We start from the raw sequence: 22,548 nt of genomic DNA on the forward strand, positions 1-22,548 counted from the left end.
GCAGATCTGGCCAACCGTTTGCCTTTGGCAGAGTATGGAAATGGAACTTATAGCCCTGTGACACTATGTTTAGAACCCACTTGTCCTGGGTTATGATGTGCCAGTTTTGAGCAAAAAGTGCTAATTTTCCCCCTAAGGGTGCTTGCCAGAAGGTAAGTGCTAAGGTAAGAACCTTGTGCCTGGGATCTGCCCGTAGGGCATCTGGATCTGCCCCTTTGAGGTCTGTCTGACACAGGAAAGGACCAATTTTTTGTAGGCCAGTGTCTACTAAACTTAGGTGGCTGTACTTGTAAGAAATCTTTGACAGTTTGCATAGATTTAGTTTGTCCTCCATTTTCTTTAACACCTCTTCTGCCTTAACACCAAACAAAGTATCATGCTGTAAAGGTGCATCTAGTAATTTTACTTTAACATGATCAGGCAGATTTTGTTCCTTTAACCAAGCATGCCTCCTAATTACAGAACCCGTAACTGCGGCCCTGCAGGAGGCCTCCAAAGAATCAAAACCACATTGCAAAGTATGTTTTCCAACTTGTTCTGCTGCATACAATAAATCCTGCATTTCCTTGTTTCCTGCACATTCAGAATTTAACATTTTCTGTTTAAGCAATCCCTCAGTGTGCTTATATGAAGCGTTGGTAAGCTACTTGTGCCTGATGTCACTATAATGTTCAGAAATTCTAAATTTGAGTGGTCTGGACGTTGGCCCACATAAAACGCAGAACAGGTACACGTAGCCAAATAGATCACCCTGATCTATATAATTATCTGACAGTTAGCAAAAAAGAGAATATCAAATACTTGGCCAGTATTTTTACTACTAAACTGGCTTGTTTTCAATACTTTTCTGCAGTGGGTACAATGACCACATGGAAAACATCCCTTGAGCTGGCTCCCCATGACAGTTGTTTCTATGGCGTCACCCCTACATCTCCATCCATGTTTATAATGACTTAGAAATGACCCTAGGTTCTTACCTCTCCTAAAAGAAAAGTGAAATCTATCATCCATAAATTAGAAAGTTTAGCATCTGCTAAGAGGATGTTCCCAATGTCTACGAACACTATTAAGTAGGACATCAGTGTTCCTTCCATAGGTAGTGACTAGTCGGGATGGTGGAATCCTTGTCCAGGGACTTGTCCCTATATCTCAAAAGGTCCTGCCTGTCACGATAAGCCACCCAGTATCTGGCCTTATAGATATTCCCCATTTTGTAGCCTCTGTTCCCGAGTCTGGTGGTTAGGTCTTTCTGATAAACCTCGTAAGTGGCATCATTTGAGCATATACGTTTCATGTGTAAAAACTGTGATTCTGCCTTTATTTGGCTTTTGTGTGTCTGAAGATACATTTCCACAAGATATTACCTCATTTTGCTGATTACTTAACATAAGACTATTTTTTCAGACAGCATCTAATCCTGAATCGCAAGATGGTTTCAGATACCATAAGCCAAACTTTACACCACCAATGCATCATAACGTTCTAATGTTTCAGAACTGAAGCCTCAGAGATCTGCATTTTCACTTTAGGGAGTTCTGTGCCAAATCTAACAACCTCTTAAAGATTGAAATGGAGTCTATCCGTGAACTGGAAAACAGAATTTAGCTAACAGATTTAGAGCTAGGGGCTACCAGGAGCTTGACATCTGGGGTGTTCAACAAGCTGCTCTTGATTCCATCAGAGCCTCCCTTCTCCAATATTCTGGTAAGATTCATACTTCATCACCACATTTGGACGTAACATTAACCTTATGAGGAATGTTATATCCAAGAATTGGAATATTCTCACTGCCAATGAGGAGATCAAACCGTGGATTGGTGATGTATGCAGGTATGGATATAGAAGGGGTAGGACATTGGGATCATTTTTTTCACATTACAAAAGGGTCAGTTCGGCCGGAGCCATACACCAATTAACCATGACAGGTGACAAACTATGGGGTACATGCCATTGTGGTCATTGTTCATCTTGTCCTTGCATTCTCAGATCAAAACATTTTACCAGCAAAAATACCGACAGAATTTTTGATATCAGATTTTTTGGCAATTGTAACAGTGATTGGGTGGTATACCTTGCTACATGCACATGTGGTTCGTTCTATGTTGGACAGACTTCACGACGACTTTGATTACGTATGTCTGAACATCGTAGTGACATACGAACTAGGAGGGAGACCAATGCCTTATTTCGACACAGTACACAACATAATTCAGCCAGGTTCCAGTTTACCATCATTGACAGAATCCTTGGGGACAGATCCAATAAACAGGGATGGCATTCTATTATCACTAAAAAAAGAGAAGTATTGGATCATTAAACTGGGAGCTTTGTTCTCACCAGGTTTCAATGATCATTTATAAAATTATGTATTTTACTTTAATGAGCATGTGTTATTTTATTTCATTTTATTGTATAACTTTTCATTTTCTCTTTGTCTCCCATATAATGACATATATATATATATATATATATATATATATATATATATATATATAGAGAGAGAGAGAGAGAGGAAAGCCTGCTGGCTGAAACCGGTCTGGGTGTTTTTTATTAATTATTAAAGTTTATATACTTTATATATCAGCCTTTGGATGTTTTTTTTGATGCTTTACACTGAACTTGGTGCTGGCAATTTTCGTCTACTTGGATTGTATTCTGCCTTGCGTTTGGGTCTTACTTGCAAAGTATCTCTTCTTGGCCTTGAATACATATTTTAACAAGAGGGAGGAGCATAGGGTGACATACAAGAGTGGAGAAAGATGCACACTGGTGGATTATATCTTATGTATAAGGGCTAGTCTGAAGGAGACTGGAGACTGTAAATTGGTGACAGTGGAAAGTGTAGTTAGGCAGCATAGGATGGTAGTTTGCAGGATGACGTTGGTGATCAAGAAGAGGAGGAGGAATGTGAGGGCAGTACCAAGGACCAAATGGTGGAAATTGAAAAAGGGTAATTGTGAGTTGGAGTTCAGGGATGAGTTAAGACAGGCACTGGGTGGCAGTGAAGGGTTACCAAATAGCTGGGTAACTACAGCAGAGCTAGTAAAGGAGACAGCTAGAAAGACGCTTGGTATGACATCTGGACAGAGGAAGGACAAGGACACATGGTGGTAGAATGAGGAAGTACAGGAGAGTATACAGAGAAAGAGGTTGGCAAAGAAGAAGTGGGATTGTCAGAGAGATTAAGAAAGTAGACAGGAGTATAAGGAGATGAGGTGCATGGCAAAGAGAGAGGTGGCGAAGGCTAAGGATAAGGCATATGAAGAGTTGTATGAAAGGTTGGACACTAAGGAGGGAGAAAAGGACCTGTACCTATTGGCTAGACAGAGGGAACGAGCTAGGAAAGATGTGCAGCAGGTAAAGATGATAAAGGATAATGAGGGAAACATACTCACAAGCGAGGAAAGTGTGTTGAGCAGATGGAAAGAGTACTTTGAGGGGTTGATGAATGAAGAGAATGAGAGGGAGAGAAGGTTGGATGAAGTGGGGATAGTGAATCATGAAGTGCAATGGATTAGCAAGGATGAAGTAAGGATAGCTATGAAGAATAGAAAGACTGTTGGCCCAGATGACATACCTGTGGAAGTATGGAGGTGTTTAGGTGAAATGGCAGTGGAGTTTTTAACCAGATTGTTTAAATGAAATTTTGGAAAGTGACAGGATGCCTGAGGAATGGAGAAAATGTGTTTTGCTACCGATTTTTAAGAATAAGGGTGATGTGCAGAGCTGTAGTAACTACAGAGGGATTAAACTGATAAGTCTCAGCATGAAGTTATGGGAAAGAGTAGTGGAAGATAGGTTAAGAAGGGATGTGATGATTAGTGATCAGCAGTATGGTTTCTTGCTGGGAAAGAGCACTACAGATGTGATGTTTGCTCTGAGAGTGTTGATGGAGAAGTACAGAGAAGGTCAGAAGGAGTTGCATTGTGTTTTTGTAGACTTAGAAAAGCATATAACTGGGTGCCTAGAGAAGAGTTTTAGTACTGTATGAGGAAGTCGGGAGTGTCAGAGATGTATGTAAGAGTGGTACAGGATATGTACGAGGGAAGTGTGACAGCGGTGAGGTCTGCTGTGGGAGTGATGGATGCGTTTGAGGTGGGATTACATCAAGGATCAGCTCTGAGTCCTTTCTTATTTGCAATGGTGATGGACACGTTGACAGATGAGATCAGACAGCAGTCCCTGTGGACTATGATGTTTTCAGATGACATTGTGATCTGTAGTGAGAGTAGGGAACAGGTGGAGGAGACCCTGGAGAGATGGAGATATGCTCTAGAGAGAAGAGGAATGAAGGTCAGCAGGAGTAAGACAGAATATATGTGTGTGAATGAGAGGGAGGATAGAGGAATGGTGAGGATGCAGGGAGTAGAGGTGGCGAAGGTGGATGAGTTTAAGTACTTGGGATCAACAGTTCAGAGTAATGGTAAGTGTGGAAGAGAGGTGAAGAAGAGAGTACACAGGATAGAGTGGGTGGAGAAGAGTGATTTGTGACAGACGAATACCAGTAAGAGTGAAAGGGAAGGTCTACAAGAGGGTTGAGAGACCAGCTGTGTTATATGGGTTGGAGACAGTGGCATTGACAAAAAGGCAGGAGATAGAGCTGGATGTGGCAGAGTTAAAGATGTTAAGATTTGCACTGGGTGTGATGAGGATGGACAGGATTAGGAATAAGTATATTAGTGGGTCAGCCCAGGTTGGAAGGTTTGCAGACAAAGCCAGAGAGGCAAGATTACGTTGGTTTGGACATGTGCTGAGGAGGGATGCTGAGTATATTGGGAAAAAGATGCTAAGGATGAAGCTGCCAGGTAACAGGAAAAGAGGAAGGCTTAAGATAAGGTTTATGGATGTGGTGAGAGAGGACGTGCAGGTGGTTGGTGTGACAGAGCAAGATGCAGAGGACAGGAAGAAATGGAAACAGATGATCCGCTGTGGCGACCCCTAACAGGAAAAGCTGAAAAAAGATGATGATTCTGTAAGAAAAATGACCTTCTATAAAAGGTGTAGCCTATGTTTGCATGGGAAACCCAGTCCAAATTAATTTTTTTTAAGTACACACAGATATTTGACTTACTAAAATCAAATGCTGTCCTGGCTAAAGGAAGGAAAAAAATATGTCAACAGGCAAGAATTACAAATATAGTTTCAAACATAATGTTCACTGTGGGTAGTGCCAAATGATGGCTATTCATCTCTTGTCTCACTATGCATGCCTCTAAGCAGAGTACACATCAGAGAACATTAAGTACTAATTTATAACTACAAACCACGCAATGGACACTTTAGACCCTATAACAAGTTTACTGAAACTTACCTCTTTGTATTTCTCTGGAAATTTGCCAAACTTTTCTATCATTTCTGCCATAAATATGATGTCCATTTTATCAGAAAAGTTGGCAGCCTCCACAGTATAAGCTAGTAGCTGTCGAGCTGTCGCTACAGCATTGGTGACATTAAGTGGCATCTGTGCAAAATGAAGGAAAACAACTTATGAATTCTAATGTGATAAAAAAAGGGTGACAGTTTAGGTCAGAATTACTTCAGTGTGGTATTATGGAAGCAGCATTTTCAAACAATGTTCAAAAAGAATTACGAAAATGAAGATTGAAACGTACCTGCTACAATTATCCAAATGCTAGTGAAATAGGCAATTTAGATGTCCAAAAGCTCATATGATCAGATATATATTCATTTTCTCAACAAAATTCACATTTTAGTCCAGTGTGATGGGGTAATAACTCACATGCCAGATTATTTCCACTTTTACATGCAGGAATTCCCTATCCTGAGGGGTCCACACTCACATGCCCAGACTGAACTTTAAAGTGTTTCTAAATCATTCCAGTCCTTGATGCAAAAAAAAAACCCTAAGACACGCAAACATAACAGGAGAACTACTTCAAGACTGCAGTTAACTTACTACTACTACGTTGAATACCAGAGTGAGTCAGGCCACATGCATCTTCCTACTACTAAAATTCTGAAAAACACGTGATTGTTTGACTTGAATGAAAATCAGCTCTATGAAAAATGAACCTGGAAGGTAGGTTTGTTTTAACAAAGCCGTTTTTAAATAAATGGTTCCAAAAGTACTGTCTGCTCAAAGGTTAACCACTGTAGCACCTATGAAGACACATTTTAGATGGCATGCAGTGCCTTAGCAGGCATCAGGCTAGAAAATATCTAAAGTAAAGAAACCATTTTAAAAGTCCACATCCTGATCCCACTTGGCATGGACCTTTGACCGCTCTACCACATCTACAAACACAGCCTTCACTACTGATGAAAAATGGCTGGACAAGCTACAGAACTCAAACCTGAGACAGTTAACATATGGTTGACCAGCTGCATTTATAAACACAGACTTAAGGGTGGTCAGACTTTTTGAAAAGTCCAACTGTGTAGTCCGTAGCTTTTTCAGCATCTTTCTTAGATCTGTGTAATGTTCAGCTGCCACAGGGGTTAAATCTCACAACCTCTATCCATCTCAGTGTACAAATCGGAATGAAACTGTGAATATGTTCTTCAATGATGATGCCTAGAAAAGTTAGTGATCTGCCTATTATCATTTGACTGGTCATCACAATTTTTAAGGTCAACAGTAAAGGTTGTTAAATAGAAGAGCAGTGGTCAATTTACTAGATAAAAATACACAGGCATAACTCTGTCACTTTTAATCTATAACATATTACTAATAATCTACCTAGCAAGCAAGCATTAGTATTGCAAGACTGGCCTATATGGTTTTAATTCTAAGAGCACAGACTCCTAATCAGAACAGCATAAAACAGCACAATCTAATTATACTGTGCTGCAATAGCCATAACAGCCATAAGTATGTTTAACTGTTGTAGGCTACACATTAAAGTGAAATAGCCTTTTCTGATCGTTTGTAGTCTTTTAAAGCTGTTTTAAGTGTATTTTTTACTGTTTTTGCCTCATCTTTAAAAAAAAATCATTGTTTCCCGCCTTTCTAAGCTAGTAGAGTCTAGTTTTCAGGCTAGTGCTGAATTCAGGGCTGTGTTACAAGTTTCTGAGTTGCCCATACCTTACCTGGATAGAAGTAAGCTTCTCTGTTCACCTGTGACAGAAGGGAGCTTTGAGCAGCTACATCTGTCCCTGGAGCAATTGTTCCAGCCCAGTTAGTAGAAGTTAGTAGTTTACTGGCTATTTAGGGCTAATTTCTATCTCTTTCATTTCCCTGCTATAAAAACCATGTTTGCACGGTTTTGTGCTCTAGGCAGCACTGGTTAGCTAGGGTTAAATTATTCTCGGCTCCACTAAGTCTCCTCTTCAGTTTTTCCCTTGAAACTAGTTTCTCAACCTATGCACTCAAAAAGCATCCTACAGCCCAGCACTTGCTCAGACCTAATATCAAGCACTAATATACCCCGACACTTGATTGCCCAGCAGGGCAAGGCTCTTTATTCACCTCTCACCAACCAAGCGACTAAGCAGCTCACCCTATTTAAGCCTGACCAAAGGGCAATTTCAGGTGTATTCTCCAGTCCAGTTGGTGAATCTGGGTATCCTGAGGCAATGTTACAACTGCCTCATGTACACAGACAACCCTCTCCTCCTACCACAAACCAACATATGTGAGAGATGCAATTATGCAGCCAAACTGGAGGCTAAGCTGTCTCCACCCAGGACTGGAACAGACAGTCAAGAGGAGAAGGTAAACACTTGCACCACACCTCCAGCCACACACAGACCTACTGAACCAGCACTGGCATAAAATACACAAAATTATACTTGGAGGCCCTAAATAAAAACCTGCAAAAGCATCAGAGACCACCAAAGCAGACACCCAAACAACCTGCAACTCCTGTCACAAACCAGACAACACATAAAACACAAAATCAGTGTGCAGCACAATCACAGCCTTTTAAGGTGAAATAACACACCTAATACACTAGTAGTAGGTGACACTATAGTCAGGCACACTGACGTCTCACTCACTAGGCTGGACAAGCAGAAGGTTACTGTTAGCTGCCTGTCAGGAGCCAGAATCTGCCACATAACACAAGCACTCAGGTCACTCCAGAACAAGTACAAATATGACTCTCATTGCTTATGTTGGTGTAAATGACCTAAGACGTACCTCCCTGGACTACATGAAGAGACATGGAAGAGCTCTCTGATCATGTAGCCCAGGCTGGTAAGACCCTGACCATGAGTAGCATCCTGCCCTCACCAAGAATGATACCTCAGTATAGAGAGAAAATGATCAATTTTAACAACTGGCTAAGCTTCTGGTGTCATTCAAAGGGGATCCCAGTGTGTCAGCCTGGGACAACATGCTCGACAAGCCATGTTGCTTCTCGAGATGTCTTGCACCTGTCACCCCTAGGCTATAAAATACTGGCCAAGGCTCTTGCTGCCCCCATAGTGCCTTTTTTAGGCAAGGCTCAAAAGTCAAACCCACCTCCATAAACAGCACAATTAACAAAAAACTGAGGGTTATGCTACTGAATGCCAGGAGTTTAAATCTCAAAATGCATGCGCTCGAAGTATGGAGAATGTCGACATCTGTGCAGTAACTGAAATTTGGTTCAAGGCTTCAGAGAGCATCCCAGCACTACCGGGCTATAACTCATCCCACATGTTTCGGCCACAGACCAAAACACAAAAGGAGGGTGTGTATCCATATTCATCAAGGATACCTACACCTCCAGGTTAGTGGCGCAGCATGACACCTCTGAGATCATACATGTGCAACTAACATTGGGCAAATCTGCAATGCAAATTGTGGCCTGCTACAGATCACCCTCCTTGACCCAGGACCACCACTCCACCTTTCTGGAGACACTGGAAAACATGAAGGTCCTACCGAACACCCTGATATTGGGCGATTTCAATTATCCTACCATTAACTGGGAAAACGACTAGAGTACAAACTCCCAGGCCCAGCGCTTCCTGGAATTCATCAACTCAAATGCCCTGGATCAGCTGGTAAACTCCCCTACCAGAGGTGAAAACATATCGGACCTGGTCATCACAAACATGGGCGGCAGGTGTTCCACACTGGAGGTCAACCCATCACTGGTTAGATCAGACGATAAACTAACCAAGTCTGGATGTCCACACCCCACCACCACCCCCAACGAAGGAAACCACAGTAAAAAACTTTTCTAAAGCAAACTTCACCTTATTTAAGATAGAGGCGGTAAGTTTCACAGCCCCCACTCTAAAGGATAACGCTGCCCAAGATGCAGAAACCTTTGCAAATGTACTCTATGAGCACCTACAAGGATGCATGGATTGTGCCATCCCTAGCAAAACCAAGACTCACTCTTCTAAGAGAAGGAAACCAATCTGGTGGACCCCTGCCATAAACAGGCTATATAATAGGAGGAGGAAACTAGTCCAGAAAAAAAGCAAATCCCAAGAAGGAAAGACATCCCTGATCAGTATCAGTACGAAACTAAGGTCCCTCATAAAATCATCCAAGGTTAACTTCGAAAGAAAAATAGCCAAGGATTCAAGAGAGAACCACAAAGCCTTCTTTAGCTATGTTAAGAATCTAAGTGGCAGATATGCACTGAACTAGTGTAAAATAGCACAACATATACTGAACCTACTGATATTGGCAACATCCTGGCAGATAGATTTAGTGCAACCAAACCAAATTCCACGCACGAAAGACTTAGTGCACAGTTCAAACCAAAGTCACAATTGAACCAAAAAATGAACCAGCACAAAGGGGAAAAAAATGCTTAAATATTTTTTATTCGTGGCAAAGTCCAATCCATATAATCCATATATTGCAAACCGGTTTCGGCTGTGTTTAGCCTTCAGTGCAAACAGAAAAAATAGAATGTTAGCAGCACATCCTGGTAATCACTTATATACCAAGTCATTTAAAGGTGTAGTATACACCAAAAATAACTTTATACACTTGTTGGGAATTCATTAAACTATAAACTTGTCTTGATCTAAAAGGAATACAATCAATCTTAACAAATATACAGATGCATGAAATAAGAAGCTGACAAAAACTACTCCATTTCATTCAAGCCAGGTTTGAAAAGAGCCCCTAACCTGGTAATCCATGAGGATTCCATATTATTTAATCTGTCATGCCAGCCTGCTTTAAGGTTTCCATGCATATCAATTTTATCAATAATAATAAATTTGAACTGTGCAGTTTGGTGAGTTATGGTATGTTTGTATAAAGCGTTAGAAATTTTGTGGTTTCTAATGGCGCTGAGATGTTCACTTATCCTGTGTCTCAGTGGTCTGGATGTTTGGCTCACATAGAAGAGGAACATGTACAGGTGGCCAGATAAATCACCTAATCCGTGCTGCAATTACCAAAAGTTCTTATCTGGTATACATACCTTAGAGGTATTACTACTAGAAAATTCTTTGGTCTTAAAAATATGTCTACAGGCACTACAGTGATTACAAGGAAAACATCCTATCAAAGGGTCACCAAATAGAGTTGTCTGAATTGATGTAGATGGCTTGTATCTTTTGTAGTGTGTAAAGTGAGACTGAATTGTTCTGCCCCTACGGTTTGAAAAAGCACATCTGTCAGGTAATATTTCATTCAAATGTTCATGAGCCTTCAAAATATCCCAATGGTTGTTGATAATGTCTCTGAACAAGGGTGTACTGCTACAAAATGTAGTGACAAACCTGACAGGCTGAGATGTAATTTGTTTATCTTCATCTTGTGAGTGTTTATATTGTAGTAATGTAGATCAGGGTACATCTTTAATCTGATTAATAGTTTGAGTAATGCGATATTTCTGATATCCTCTGCTTATGAGCCTGCTAGACAGGTCCTGTTCACATTCTGAATGGTATTCTTGGGACGAACATATACGTTTCATCCGTAAAAATTGGGATTTAGGGATGTTGTTAATGATGTGGCGGGGATGATAGCTAGATGCATGTAAGAGTGTGTTGTATTGAGGAAATTTCCTATGTACCCTGGTTACCAATGTATGGTCAGCCTGTCGAGAAACTATCACATCCAAGAATACGATTTCTTGGTATTGTATATTTAAAGTAAACTGAATATCCCATGGATTGTTATTCAAATATTTTACAAAATCTTGTACTCTTATACTATCACCCCGCCACACCATCCAACAATCATCCAAGTATCTTCTGCAGATATCTAAATGTTCCATGTAGTGATTGTTGTAAGAATCATATATGAATTGTTGTTCAAAGAATCCCATAAATAAGTCTGCATATATGGGAGCAAAGGATGCTCCCATAGCAGTACCTCTAACCTGCCAATATGCCTGTCCCTCAAAACAGAAAATGTTCTTAGTTAACACATATTCTGTTAGTCTGATGAGAAAATTGTTAAAACCCGTAGTGTACAATTGGGATCTGTCTAACCAATATGAAATGGCTGATATACCTGCATCATGTGGGATGCTGTTATAAAGGGAAGAGACATCCAATGTGCATAGCCACCAATCTGATTCCAGTTGCGTATCCTGAATTATATTTAAAAATTCTGTAGTATCTTGTAACCTTGATCTCACCATAGGTAACAGAGGTTTGAGGTAGTATGTAAGAAAAGCCGATAAGGGTTCCGTAAGGGAACCTCTCCCAAAGACAATCGGCCTACCGGGGGGATTTGAAGGATGTTTATGAATCTTAGAAAGCAAGTATAGATATTGAGCAATAGGTTCAAACACTTTCAGTTGTTTGCATGTTTGTTCATCAATGATCCCCTCCTGTGTGGCGAAATCCAAAAAGAGTCAATATGTGTTTTGAAGTTAGGTGTTGGATCAAGGACCATCTTGATATAGAACCGGGCATCAGACAATTGTTTGTGGGCTTCAGCTTGGTACATAGACCAATGCCTCATCCCTTATCAGCTGGTGTAATCACTATATCATGATTGGAACAAAGTTCCTGTAGTGCTTGTTGTTCCTCCAAAGTTAAATTGTGTCTAACAGGTTGATAACCTAGAGAAAAGTGTAGATCTTTGAAGACACATTCTTTGAATATAGCTACATGCTTATCCATTGGTGGTTGAAAATCAGATTTACCAAATTTGAACCCAGTGGATCTTTGAGAGTTGTCACCATCTGAAAAGAATATTTTGAGGTTAATCAATCTACAAAAGTCATTTATTTCATTGACCAATGTGTGTTCAGGAACAAATGAAGTCAGTACAAAATTTAGACCCTTGTTTAACAATTTATTGTGAACAGATGACAATTCAAAAGAGGATATATTGTGCACATTATTTATTGACTCTCAATTTTCTGTAGTAGCAGTTGTAAACTCTGTGTGCCTGTTTTTGTGTTTTCTACCACCTCTGCGTGTCCTGGGTCTAAAGGGTCTGATGGTTTCCTCTTAGCCATTGGGGATGCCTGGCTGGAAGGGCAATCATATTCTGCGGCCGAAGATGCGTCATCTTCCGAAGTGCCACTTGTAGTTTGATTATTCTTTCTTAAAATCGACCTAGGTCTTTTCCTCCTACTGCTAGTTTTATTGTTAGAATCAAAAAATCTAACACTTTTCTGTGACACAAATGGTTTCCCCTTTTCGTAATCAGTAATATCCCGTTGAAACTTATACGTTTTCTTTTTGATTAGTTGCTGTTCATGTATTGCTAAATCTTTAGCCAAATTTGTTAAATGGTTGTTATAAAAATCCTTCGACTCAAAAATTTGAGCCTCAAGACAGTTGCTGTGAATCTCAACAATCTGTGATTCAATTATGAGCTCATAATAAGAGATCAAAGTATTAACAAACAGCATAGAAGCTTGAAGTTGGGCATCTGCCCAATCTTTGGAAAGTTGGGGATCAATCAAACCCACTAGGTGTTGAATGCGAATCCTTAGCCCCCGAGGTGTGATATTTTTCAGTTTGTATGCCTTAAATAGCTTCAAATGTCAAATATTGGCTCTTAGTGTTTTCATATTTCTAGTTATCTTTTGAAACAATATGCCACAACAATATTTGTCATCTGCCTTAATGATATTAGAATCACTGGGGCCAACTAAACTAAGGCCAAAGGCTTCCAGATTGTCTTTATCTGTCGATAACTCTTATAAGATGCCTTTTAAATCCGCAGCGCTGTTTATTTCTGCAAGGTATTCTAGCACAAAATGGACCAAAAATTATGTGTATGTATACGTATGTACCAGGTGTTATTGATATATACCACTTGCCGACTAAATTGGAAGTTAACTATACATTAAAGACCAAAACACATGTGCATGCCGGATGTAACCTGTTACGTCTTAAAAAGTTTCTGAAGTGTAGCAAATATGTCCACCTATCTATTATAATATTCAAGACCAGAATTGGAAAAAAAAGCTTATAAGGACTTTCTTTAACAGTAACTGTATTGTAAGTAGTCAACCTTCGTCTCTACTACTATACTATAGATACATTTACTGCATATATTAATTTGTAACTTTGTATATGGCTATTGGCAGACCTTCGTCTCAACCAACCTTTTTAGAAAATCAAAAATACTGGCCAACCTATGTCTCAGCCAGTGTATTATACCACAAATGTAAATGCAGTCTAATTAGAAGAGCAAACTTGTCCAATGTTGGTGTACATCAAGTATGCCAATCCTGGTGGTATCCAAATGAATGGATAAATGTAACTGAAGTATAAACAGAAAAATCTTTTAAAACAATGATAAGTGGGCCCTATTGCACACAATGTGGTCTAAATATAGATAATGTTGAACATATATATTAGTTCAAACAGGCTAAAGGCATGCATATGTTATTTGGTCTAAAATTATCAAATAACTTAATAAATATGCATATATATAAAAATTGCATATATGAGTGGTCAAGATTGTGTCAGAAATCTGGCATAAAATGAACCCACTGGTTTGAAATATTTTTTATATAATTCAGATAGAGGCATGTAAATATATATAAATTTAAATAGATGGCCCAAGCGTACCCTTAAGAAAATTGCAAAAGTCGAAAAAGTGAAAGAAGCCTTGGTTAGATATAATCTGCTGTTAGAAACTGGGTCAAAATCCCTTATAATAAAAGAACAGCCTAAAATTTCAGTGGAACAAACCAAAACTGTTTATATGAAATTAAATGGTATAACCTTATGCTTCATATTATATTATGCAGTTCAGAAAATGTGTATGTCAATATTTCTGTAAGTCTAATAAATCATATAAGCCTGCTTGTCCAAATCACAGCACACAGCTATGTTGCTATACCAAAATTGCATAACATGTAGAAAAATGACATGTGGAAAAGTCTGATGGTAATAAAATTCAAACCCTAAATAAAAGGTTAAGCAACAGTCAGAAAAGACCATATATCCACGCCGTAGAGATAGCAATAATTCCACAAGGGTGAACCATAAGTCCAAACAAAATTAAAGTTCCTAGTTCAATTCGACCTTCTAGATGGTGCCCAAAAAGCTGTAAACCATGTTCAAACAAAATAGATTCAGTGCAAACATCCACCTCTCACCCCCAAAAGGGCCCACAACAATACTGGAAAAGTGTAGTGTTCCGGAAATCACAGATGCACAGGTGAAAATAGCCCTTTCAAAAACACAGCGTCAATGAGGCCAGACGGTGTCCCAGGCTGCATCTTGCATGAACTACAAAATGAACTAACCCCCCACCTAAACATGCTGTTCAACCTCAGCCTCTCCACAGGCTACGTGCCCATAGAATGATGTACTGCAACCTCAACCTCTCCACAGGCTACGTGCCCATAGAATGACGTACAGCAACGGTTACTCCACTCCACAAAGGAGGGGCCACAACTGACCCTGGTAACTATCACCCCATAAGCCTGACTAGCCTGGTCTGCAAGGCTATGGAGCGCATCATCATGGAGCTCATTAACAAAGACATTGGGAACCTCCAAACACTTGACCTGACCCAGTTCGGCTTTGTTAGGGGCAAATCATGCCTACTAAACCTGGTTGACTTCTTCGAGACAGTCACCAAGGCCATAGACGAGGGAAAGGTTGTTCACACAGCCTACCTTGACCTCGCCAAGGTTTTCGACACCATCCCCACTCAGGTATTGCAGAAAAACTCACCAGCCTGAACATAAACCCCTACGTTACAAGATGGGTTGCCAACTGGCTTATAGACAGAACACACACGGTAAGAATAGCGGGCTCCAGGTCCAACTTTAAACCAGTCACAAATGGTGTCCCACAAGGCTCGGTCCTGGGACCCCTACTGTTCAGCATATACTTCTCTGAAGTATAGGAAAACACAGGAGGACTATGGCTAACCAAGTTTGCTGGCGACTGCAAACTGGGAGCCATAATCGACTCTCCGGCTGAAAAGGACATCCTCCCAAAGGGACTTAGTGAGATGGACACCTGGTGTCAAAGTCATGGCCTCAAGCTAAATGCCAAAAAATGCATAGTCATCCCGTTTGGGAAAAACAAAACACCCACAAATTACCACATAGGTTGCAGCCATACAGAAGAGGTAATAAGAGATCTGGGAACCCAGGTAGATCGTAATCTCTCCTTTAACAATCATATTGCCAAAGTAGTTAGGAAATTCTTCTATGTGGCCCATCTAATTACTAAAGGGTTCGCATCTAGAAATATAGAGGTTATAGTGCCCCTCTACTCGTCACTCATCAGACCCATCATAGAGTACAATGCCCATTTGGGATGTACCCCACAAGACACTTCCAACAGCTGGAGAGACCATAAAAGTACCTCACCAAGTGGATTACTGGCCTCAAACATATGTCCTACGCAGCCCGATTAAAAAAAACTTTGGCTGTACTCAGTGGCATATCGCTTATTCAGAGGTGATCTCTGCCTGACTTACAAAGCCATGTCCAACTCAGAATTGATGGACATGTTTCACCTAAAGAAATCCAAGTCACTGCGAGCCACGCGCTCTAGTGAGCTAAACCTTGCCACAACAATAAATAGAACATGCTGGAGGGATAGATTCCTGTCAGGGACTCCCCATGCTTTGGAACAAAATTCCAAACTACATTAGGCAGAGCCCCTCACTAACACTCTTCAAGAGAAACCTTGACGAGTGGATGGGTAACAGCATATACACACCTGGGATCACTTCATTGGCTCTGCTTGACAGAGGATCAGTTAATTAATCAATGAGGTGGTGATAGCAGACACACTCTGGCTACGCTTATAAATGCCCTCGGGCAGATAGCCTAGTACCTACCTATGAACTATAGCACAGCAAGAATATTTGGCATAAACTGCAGAATGTTATGTCTTTGCTACTGTAATTTGAAAGGTTGGCTACTGACGCTAATAACGCTTACTAAATTATATTCTAGATCTGGAGGAAGTTTATTTATTTTATTTGTACTTATTTTCCATGGTAAAGCACTAATCTCTATGGGCCTCTTTCAGACTCAGCCCAAGAGCAATTGAAGCTGAGGGAATCAAGCCTTGCACCACAGAAAAAGTACAGTTTTGTACCGACTATAAATGTAGATGTTCCAGTGCTCATACAGCTGCAGTCATCACACTTGGGTTATCTTGCCGTCAGGCGGGTCCTCTGTCGGCCGAATTCCAAAGTCTAGGTCCGGCGTCGGTTGTCGTCGCTTTTTCCCTGACATCAGTGCAGCAGGGGTATAAAAGAGGCAGCCAACGCCATTTTCTTCAGTTTTTCTTGCCCCAGATGTCAGGTGCCCCCAGAAAGGAAGGCAAAACATGATATTATGCAAACATACAAAGTAGATAAATCAAAACAGTAGTTGCAAGCAAATACACCATAAAGGAATACCCCAAATAGGTTGTTTGTTAAAGGTGTTTGTCATAAGCCCTGTCCTAAGAGGGGATGGAGGGAGGGTAACCTGGACTGCAGCTGTATGAGCACTCGAACATCTACATTTATGGTTGGTACAAAACTGTACTATGTTCATCGTGCATACAGCTGCAGTCATCACACTTGGGTAGAATCCCAAAGCTAAGTAAGGGTGGCAGGTACTAAGCGGAATTAGGAGGGGCTAGAATGCCATGCAGTTCTGCTGTGGCAAAGCCCGCTCTAGATTTTGAGTATAGTGGAAGGTGGTAGTGCTTGGAAAAAGTGTGCACTGAACTCCAAGTAGCTGCTTCCAAAATGTTCTTGGTAGGGACCCCCCTGAGGAAAGCTGCAGAGGTAGCTGTAGCCCTGGTGGAGTGGGATCTGATGTATACAGGCACTGATTTTCCATGAAATGAAATACAAAAGCGTGGGCTATCCATTTTGAAATAGTCTGTTTGGAGATAGCCTTTCCTTGAGCACCTGTAGCATAGGACACAAAGAGCAGCTCAGATTTCCTGAATGACTTTGTTCTGTCCAAGTAATAACGAAGTTGCCTGTGAATGTCCAAGCAATGTAGTAGCCTCTCTCCTTTGTTCTGTGGATTTGGATAAAAGGTATGTAAATGAATAGTCTGATTCAAAGCTACACTGGATACTACCTTTGGCATGAAGGTAGGGTTGGTTCGTAAGGAAACCCTGTCCTGATGGAAAATGATGAATGGTTGCACAGCCATGAGGGCCTGTAGCTCAGAAACCCTGCGTGCTGAGGTAATAGCCAGAAGGAAGGCTGTTTTCCACGACAAGTATTGCAGCTCTGCTGAAGAAGCCGGCTCAAAAGGAGGCAGGGTCAGCTTTTCCAATACAAAGTTGAGGTCCCAAGCTGGGACTTGTGGTTTCCGTGGGGGTTTTATATTTTTTGCCCCTCTGAGGAACTGCCTTAATAGAGGATGTGAGAATAAAGGAGGATCTGTATTGTGTTGTGCTGAAATGGCTGAAGCGTGGATCTTGATGGAGGAGAAGGAAAGGCCACTGTTTAACATCTCAGCTAGGTACTGTAAAATTTGAGGTATATTTATTACCCAAGGATTCTGGCCCTTTCCTTGATTCCAGGAACAAAATCGTTTCCATTTGGCGGAGTAGGTTTTTCTAGTAGAGGGTCTCCTGGCCTCCAAGATGACATCCTGCACCTCCTTGGAGAGGAGAGTCTGTTGGGAAATTAATCCACGCAGCTAGATTTAATGTTTTGAGCTGGCTGTGAAGGGTTTTGTAGTTGTGCTGGGACAACAGAAGACGAACTCGAGGTAGGATCCATGGTGGTGACTGTGACAGGCTCTTTAGGAGAGGATACCAGTGCTGTCGTGGCCAGTCTGGAGCAATGAGAATCATTTGTGGCCTCTCTGCTCTGGTTTTTAATAGAACTTTGGTCAGTAGAGGTAGAGGCGGGAAGGCATAGACTGTCAATGTTGTCCAATTGAAAGAGAGTGCGTCCACTTTCCAGGCCTGTGGATGATAGGTCCTTGAACAGAATTTCTCCAACTGGTAATTTCTGTGGGTAGCAAATAGATCTATGTCTGGCTGTCCCCATGCCTGAGTTATCTTTGAGAAGACTTGAGGATGCAACTTCCATTCGTGTGGGTCTGTCATATTTCTGCTTAAGTTGTCTGCCAGTTTGTTTTCCTTCCCTGCCAGGAATTGTGCCTGTAGTTGAATTTGTAATTCCAGTGCTGTGTTCCACACGGTCATAGCTTGTCTGCACAGGGGGTATGAATGAGTCCCCCCCTGTTTGTTTATGTACCACATGACTGTGGTGTTGTCTGTCCTTATTAATAGCTGGCCTGGATGCAGTAGGTCTTTGAAGGTCATAAGAGCATTTTGCACGGCTAGCATCTCCTTTTGGTTGATGTGTAGGTGCTTCTCTTTTTGGGACCATTTTCCCTGAATGCACTGATCTGCCATGTGTGCTCCCCATGCATAGTCTGAGGCATCCGTTGTGATGATTTGAGTTGCTTGTGGTAAACAGAAAGGGAGACCTGTGTTTCTTTGGCATGCTTGAGCCCACCACAAAAATTCCTTTTGAAGGCATGGAATGAGTGGTATAATTGTTTCCAAGCTGTGGCTGTGTTGAGACCATAAGTTTTTTAGGTACCATTGTAGTTTCCTCATATGCAGCTTTGCACATGGTATTAGTAGGATGCAAGATGCCATGAACCCCAGAGCCTGCAGGACTTTCCTTGCAGTTAGTCTGGTTAAAGTTGCCATTTTGTTGAAGTATTGTGACAGTTGCCCTTGTTTGCCTGGCGTGAGGTAGGCCATCTGGGTTGTTGTATTTAAGCTGGCACCCAGGAAAATTATCTGTTGAGAAGGTATTAGTTTTGACTTCTTTTTGTTCGCTGTGTAACCCAGGTAGTTTAACAGTTTTATTACAAACGCCAGATGCTGCAATAGAATGTCCTTGCTGTCCGCTTGGATCAGGCAGTCGTCCAGATATGGGTAGATTTTTATTCCTTGTTGTCTGCAGAAGGCAATTACTGATGCCAGGCATTTCGTAAACACTCTGGGCGCAGTAGATAAGCCAAAGGGCAATGCAGAGAATTGGTAATGGGTTGAACCTGCAAGAAATCTGAGGTATCTTCTGCAATCTTGTCTGATAGGGACATGCAGGTATGCCTCCTTGAGGTCCAATGTTACCAGCCAAGACTCCTTGCCCAGCATGGGAAGAAGCTGCTTTAATGTGAGCATCTTGAATTTTGGTACTTCTAGATATGTGTCTAGAATAGATAGGTCTAAGATGGGTCTCCAATCTTTGTCCTTCCTTGGTACCAGAAATAGTCTTGAATAAAAACCATGACCTTGTTATTTTGCAGGTACCTCTTGAATTGCTTTCATATCCATGAGAGCGGAAATTTCTCTTTGTGCCTCTGCCCATTGATTTTGTGGCAGGTTTGGCATGCCTCTCATTTTTGGAAGGGTATGAAAGTGGAACCTGTAGCCTCTGTCTATAATATCCAGAATCCATTTGTCTTTTGTAACAATGTGCCAGTTTTTTGAAAATAAGGCCAGTTTTCCACCCAAAGGTGCTGCCATTATAGCTTTGTTTGGCAGGCATAGGGAGAAGTCATTGTGTCTGTTTTCTAAATGACTGTGGTCTATCTTCTCCACTTCTTGGGGTTGGTGCTTGCCACTGTCTAGCTCTAAGATCCTTGAGGTTGTCCTCTACCCCTTGGGCGTCTGTATCTGCCCCTTTGGGGTCTGTCCATGGCTGGAAAGGACCAATTTTTTGAAGGCCAGTTTCTGCTGAAGCGTAGAGGTTGCACCTGCAAGAAATCTTTAACTGTTTGCATAGGTTTCGCTTTTTCTTCCATTTTCTTTAGTACCTCCTCAGCTTTAACACCGAACAATGCATCTTTTTGAAGTGGTGCATCTAATAACTTTGCTTTGATATGATCTGGTAAGGTTTGCTATGAGCCAAGCATGTCTACGTAAGACAGACCCCGTGACAGCAGCTCTACATGAGGCCTCTAAAGCATCAAAACCACACTGCAAGGTATGTTTCCCCACTTGCTCTGCTCCATGCAACAAATCCTGCAACTCTTTCAAATCTGGTTGTTCTGTTTGTGTCATTTTGCTTTTCAGCTGAGATAGCAAGAACTGTTGGTACTTTAACATATGAAATTGACAGTTTAATGCCCTTATGGTTAAAGTGGCTGATGTATACACCTTTTTCCCCAACCTTTCTAATGCTCTGGAATCTCTCTCTGAAGGTAAAGGGTTTTTAGCAGTAGAGGCCTTAATCCCCTTGGGACCCTGTGAAATTGTTTCTGGGTCAGCAGTATGGCTTTTATAAAGGAACTGGTTAGAATCAGGAACCCGGTAATATCTGTCTGGTTTAACAGGGACTGGAGGTAGAGAGTCTGAATTAAGACTGGCTTCTGCGTACACATCATCCAAAATATCTAAAACAGGAGGGATAGCCAGGGGCCTATGTTGGGGAAGCAGTAGGAATTCCCTGAGCCTTTTCTTGGAATCTGAGTAATCTTGGCCGTCCCAGTGGAAGTGCGCTCTCAATGTATGCAGGGTTTCAGGGGGGGAGACTGAGGGAATAGACTCCTCAGCATCAGAGTCTTCAAAAGGGGAATAGGCGTACTCCTGGCCCTCAGAATGGTCTGAGGTAATAGAAGCCTGGTCTGGGGAAGGGTAGTCTTCCTCCAACCTGGGTCTTTTGTCTGAGGAGGGTTGGAGAGTTATCAAATCCTCAGCCATTTTAAGCATCTGTTTTTTAGGCATGGGGCCTTGAGAGGAGGTCTGAGGACCCTGTTTTTTAGTTTTCATTGCAGCTTTAGATTTAGTGAAGGATTTAATAGAGAAGGTGGTAGGCCTGAAGACGCCTTCAGAAATGGCAGGCCTCGCTAAATCTGCAGTGGGAATGGAGACCGAGGAACCTGCGACCTCGGGTACTGAAGTCACCGGTAAAATAGTTTCATCGGTAGTCAGGGGCTGCGTAGGCGCCTCACTGAGAACCGGAGAACCGGTAGTCGGCATAAGAGTGGTCTCAGTACTCGGTGCAGGCCTCGGATGTCGGTCCTTATCTTTGCGTCTTTTGCCTAAAACTGGCGTCGGTGTATCCGACGACATGATATAATTAAATTTTTTGCCAAAATAATGAAGGGCGAACTCCGCCCGGTACTTAATAGTGCGCTTGTTAAACCTAGCACAAAAACGGCAGGCCGAGACGTCGTGGTCTGGCCCTAAGCAAGGTATACAGTAACAGTGAAAATCCTTATGCGGTATTTGCTTCCCACAAGAAATGCAATTATTAACTTTGTCTGACATTGGTCTGAGGCAAGAAAAGTTTCCCCAATGGGGTACTTAGCTTTAAAGAAGACTCCGGCTGAAATACTATTCGTAAATCTCAGGAGCTGGCCGACCGGCACTTGCGAACTGCTTCTGCTTCGGGCACCGCCCGGCAAGAAAGACTGGAGAAAATGGCGTCGGCTGCCTCTTTTATACCCCTGCCACACTGATGTCAGGGAAGAAGCGACGACAACCGACGCCGGACCTAGACTTTGGAATTCGGCCGACCGAGGACCCACCCGATGGCAGGATAACCCAAGTGTGATGACTGCTGTATGCACGATGAACATCAGCTCATTAACAGTTCCTTAATTCTCTAAGCCAAATGCCAGACAGTTATGACAATTAAGGTAAATAAGTTAAGCCTTTACAGGGTCAGGTATGTAGGACATACCCAGGATACATTCTGATTTAGCTGGAAGTAAAAAATATGCAGCATCCCTACACTAAAAGCCTTACAATATAAAAAAGTTATGCATAACGAGTCACGTTTGAAACTACATTCTGTGGGGAACTGTACTGGGGTTTTCTGGATGTTTAGTTACTGTCAAATGCAAGAACAAAGTATAACCTGCTGCATCTGTACTGCAGAAACTACAGAGCAGCAGATTTAAGTTACCATATTTAGTTTTTATGATGAACACCATCAGGAGTGTTGCACTCGACAAAGGTTATGATCTTGCCTGACTTTCACTGCTAAGTTGATTCTAGTGTTGTGTACACCATACTACTACTACACATTATACCTCCGTCATTTACAGGTTGAGAGCTGGATGCAGTTAAGAAACAGAAGTACTGGATGAAATAATAACTTAACAGGCTTGTGGGAGGAGGACCTTTACAAGATTAATGACAAATACAAGAATACAATTTAAATTCTACATTCTGCTGCTACAGGATATTCTGCAAACAATAAAACTGGTTTGACTTTTTTTTTTTTTTTTTTTTTTGAAGATAGCT

The 22,548-nt window shown here is 41.5% G+C and overlaps 1 protein-coding gene across 1 annotated transcript in view; it reads right to left on the reverse strand.

The window, feature by feature from the left end:
* The window catches only part of ADGRA3 (adhesion G protein-coupled receptor A3), a gene marked incomplete in the record, with an annotated part of 1,325,547 nt that overhangs the window by 327,169 nt on the left and 975,830 nt on the right, over positions 1 to 22,548 (reverse strand). The window contains 1 exon segment of the mRNA XM_044062081.1: positions 5,312 to 5,461. Coding sequence (XP_043918016.1) covers positions 5,312 to 5,461 — 150 coding nt within the window.

Source organism: Protopterus annectens, chromosome 2.part1, assembly GCF_019279795.1.
Source record: "Protopterus annectens isolate FY-2018-M chromosome 2.part1, PAN1.0, whole genome shotgun sequence".
Classification (NCBI taxonomy): domain Eukaryota; kingdom Metazoa; phylum Chordata; order Ceratodontiformes; family Protopteridae; genus Protopterus; species Protopterus annectens.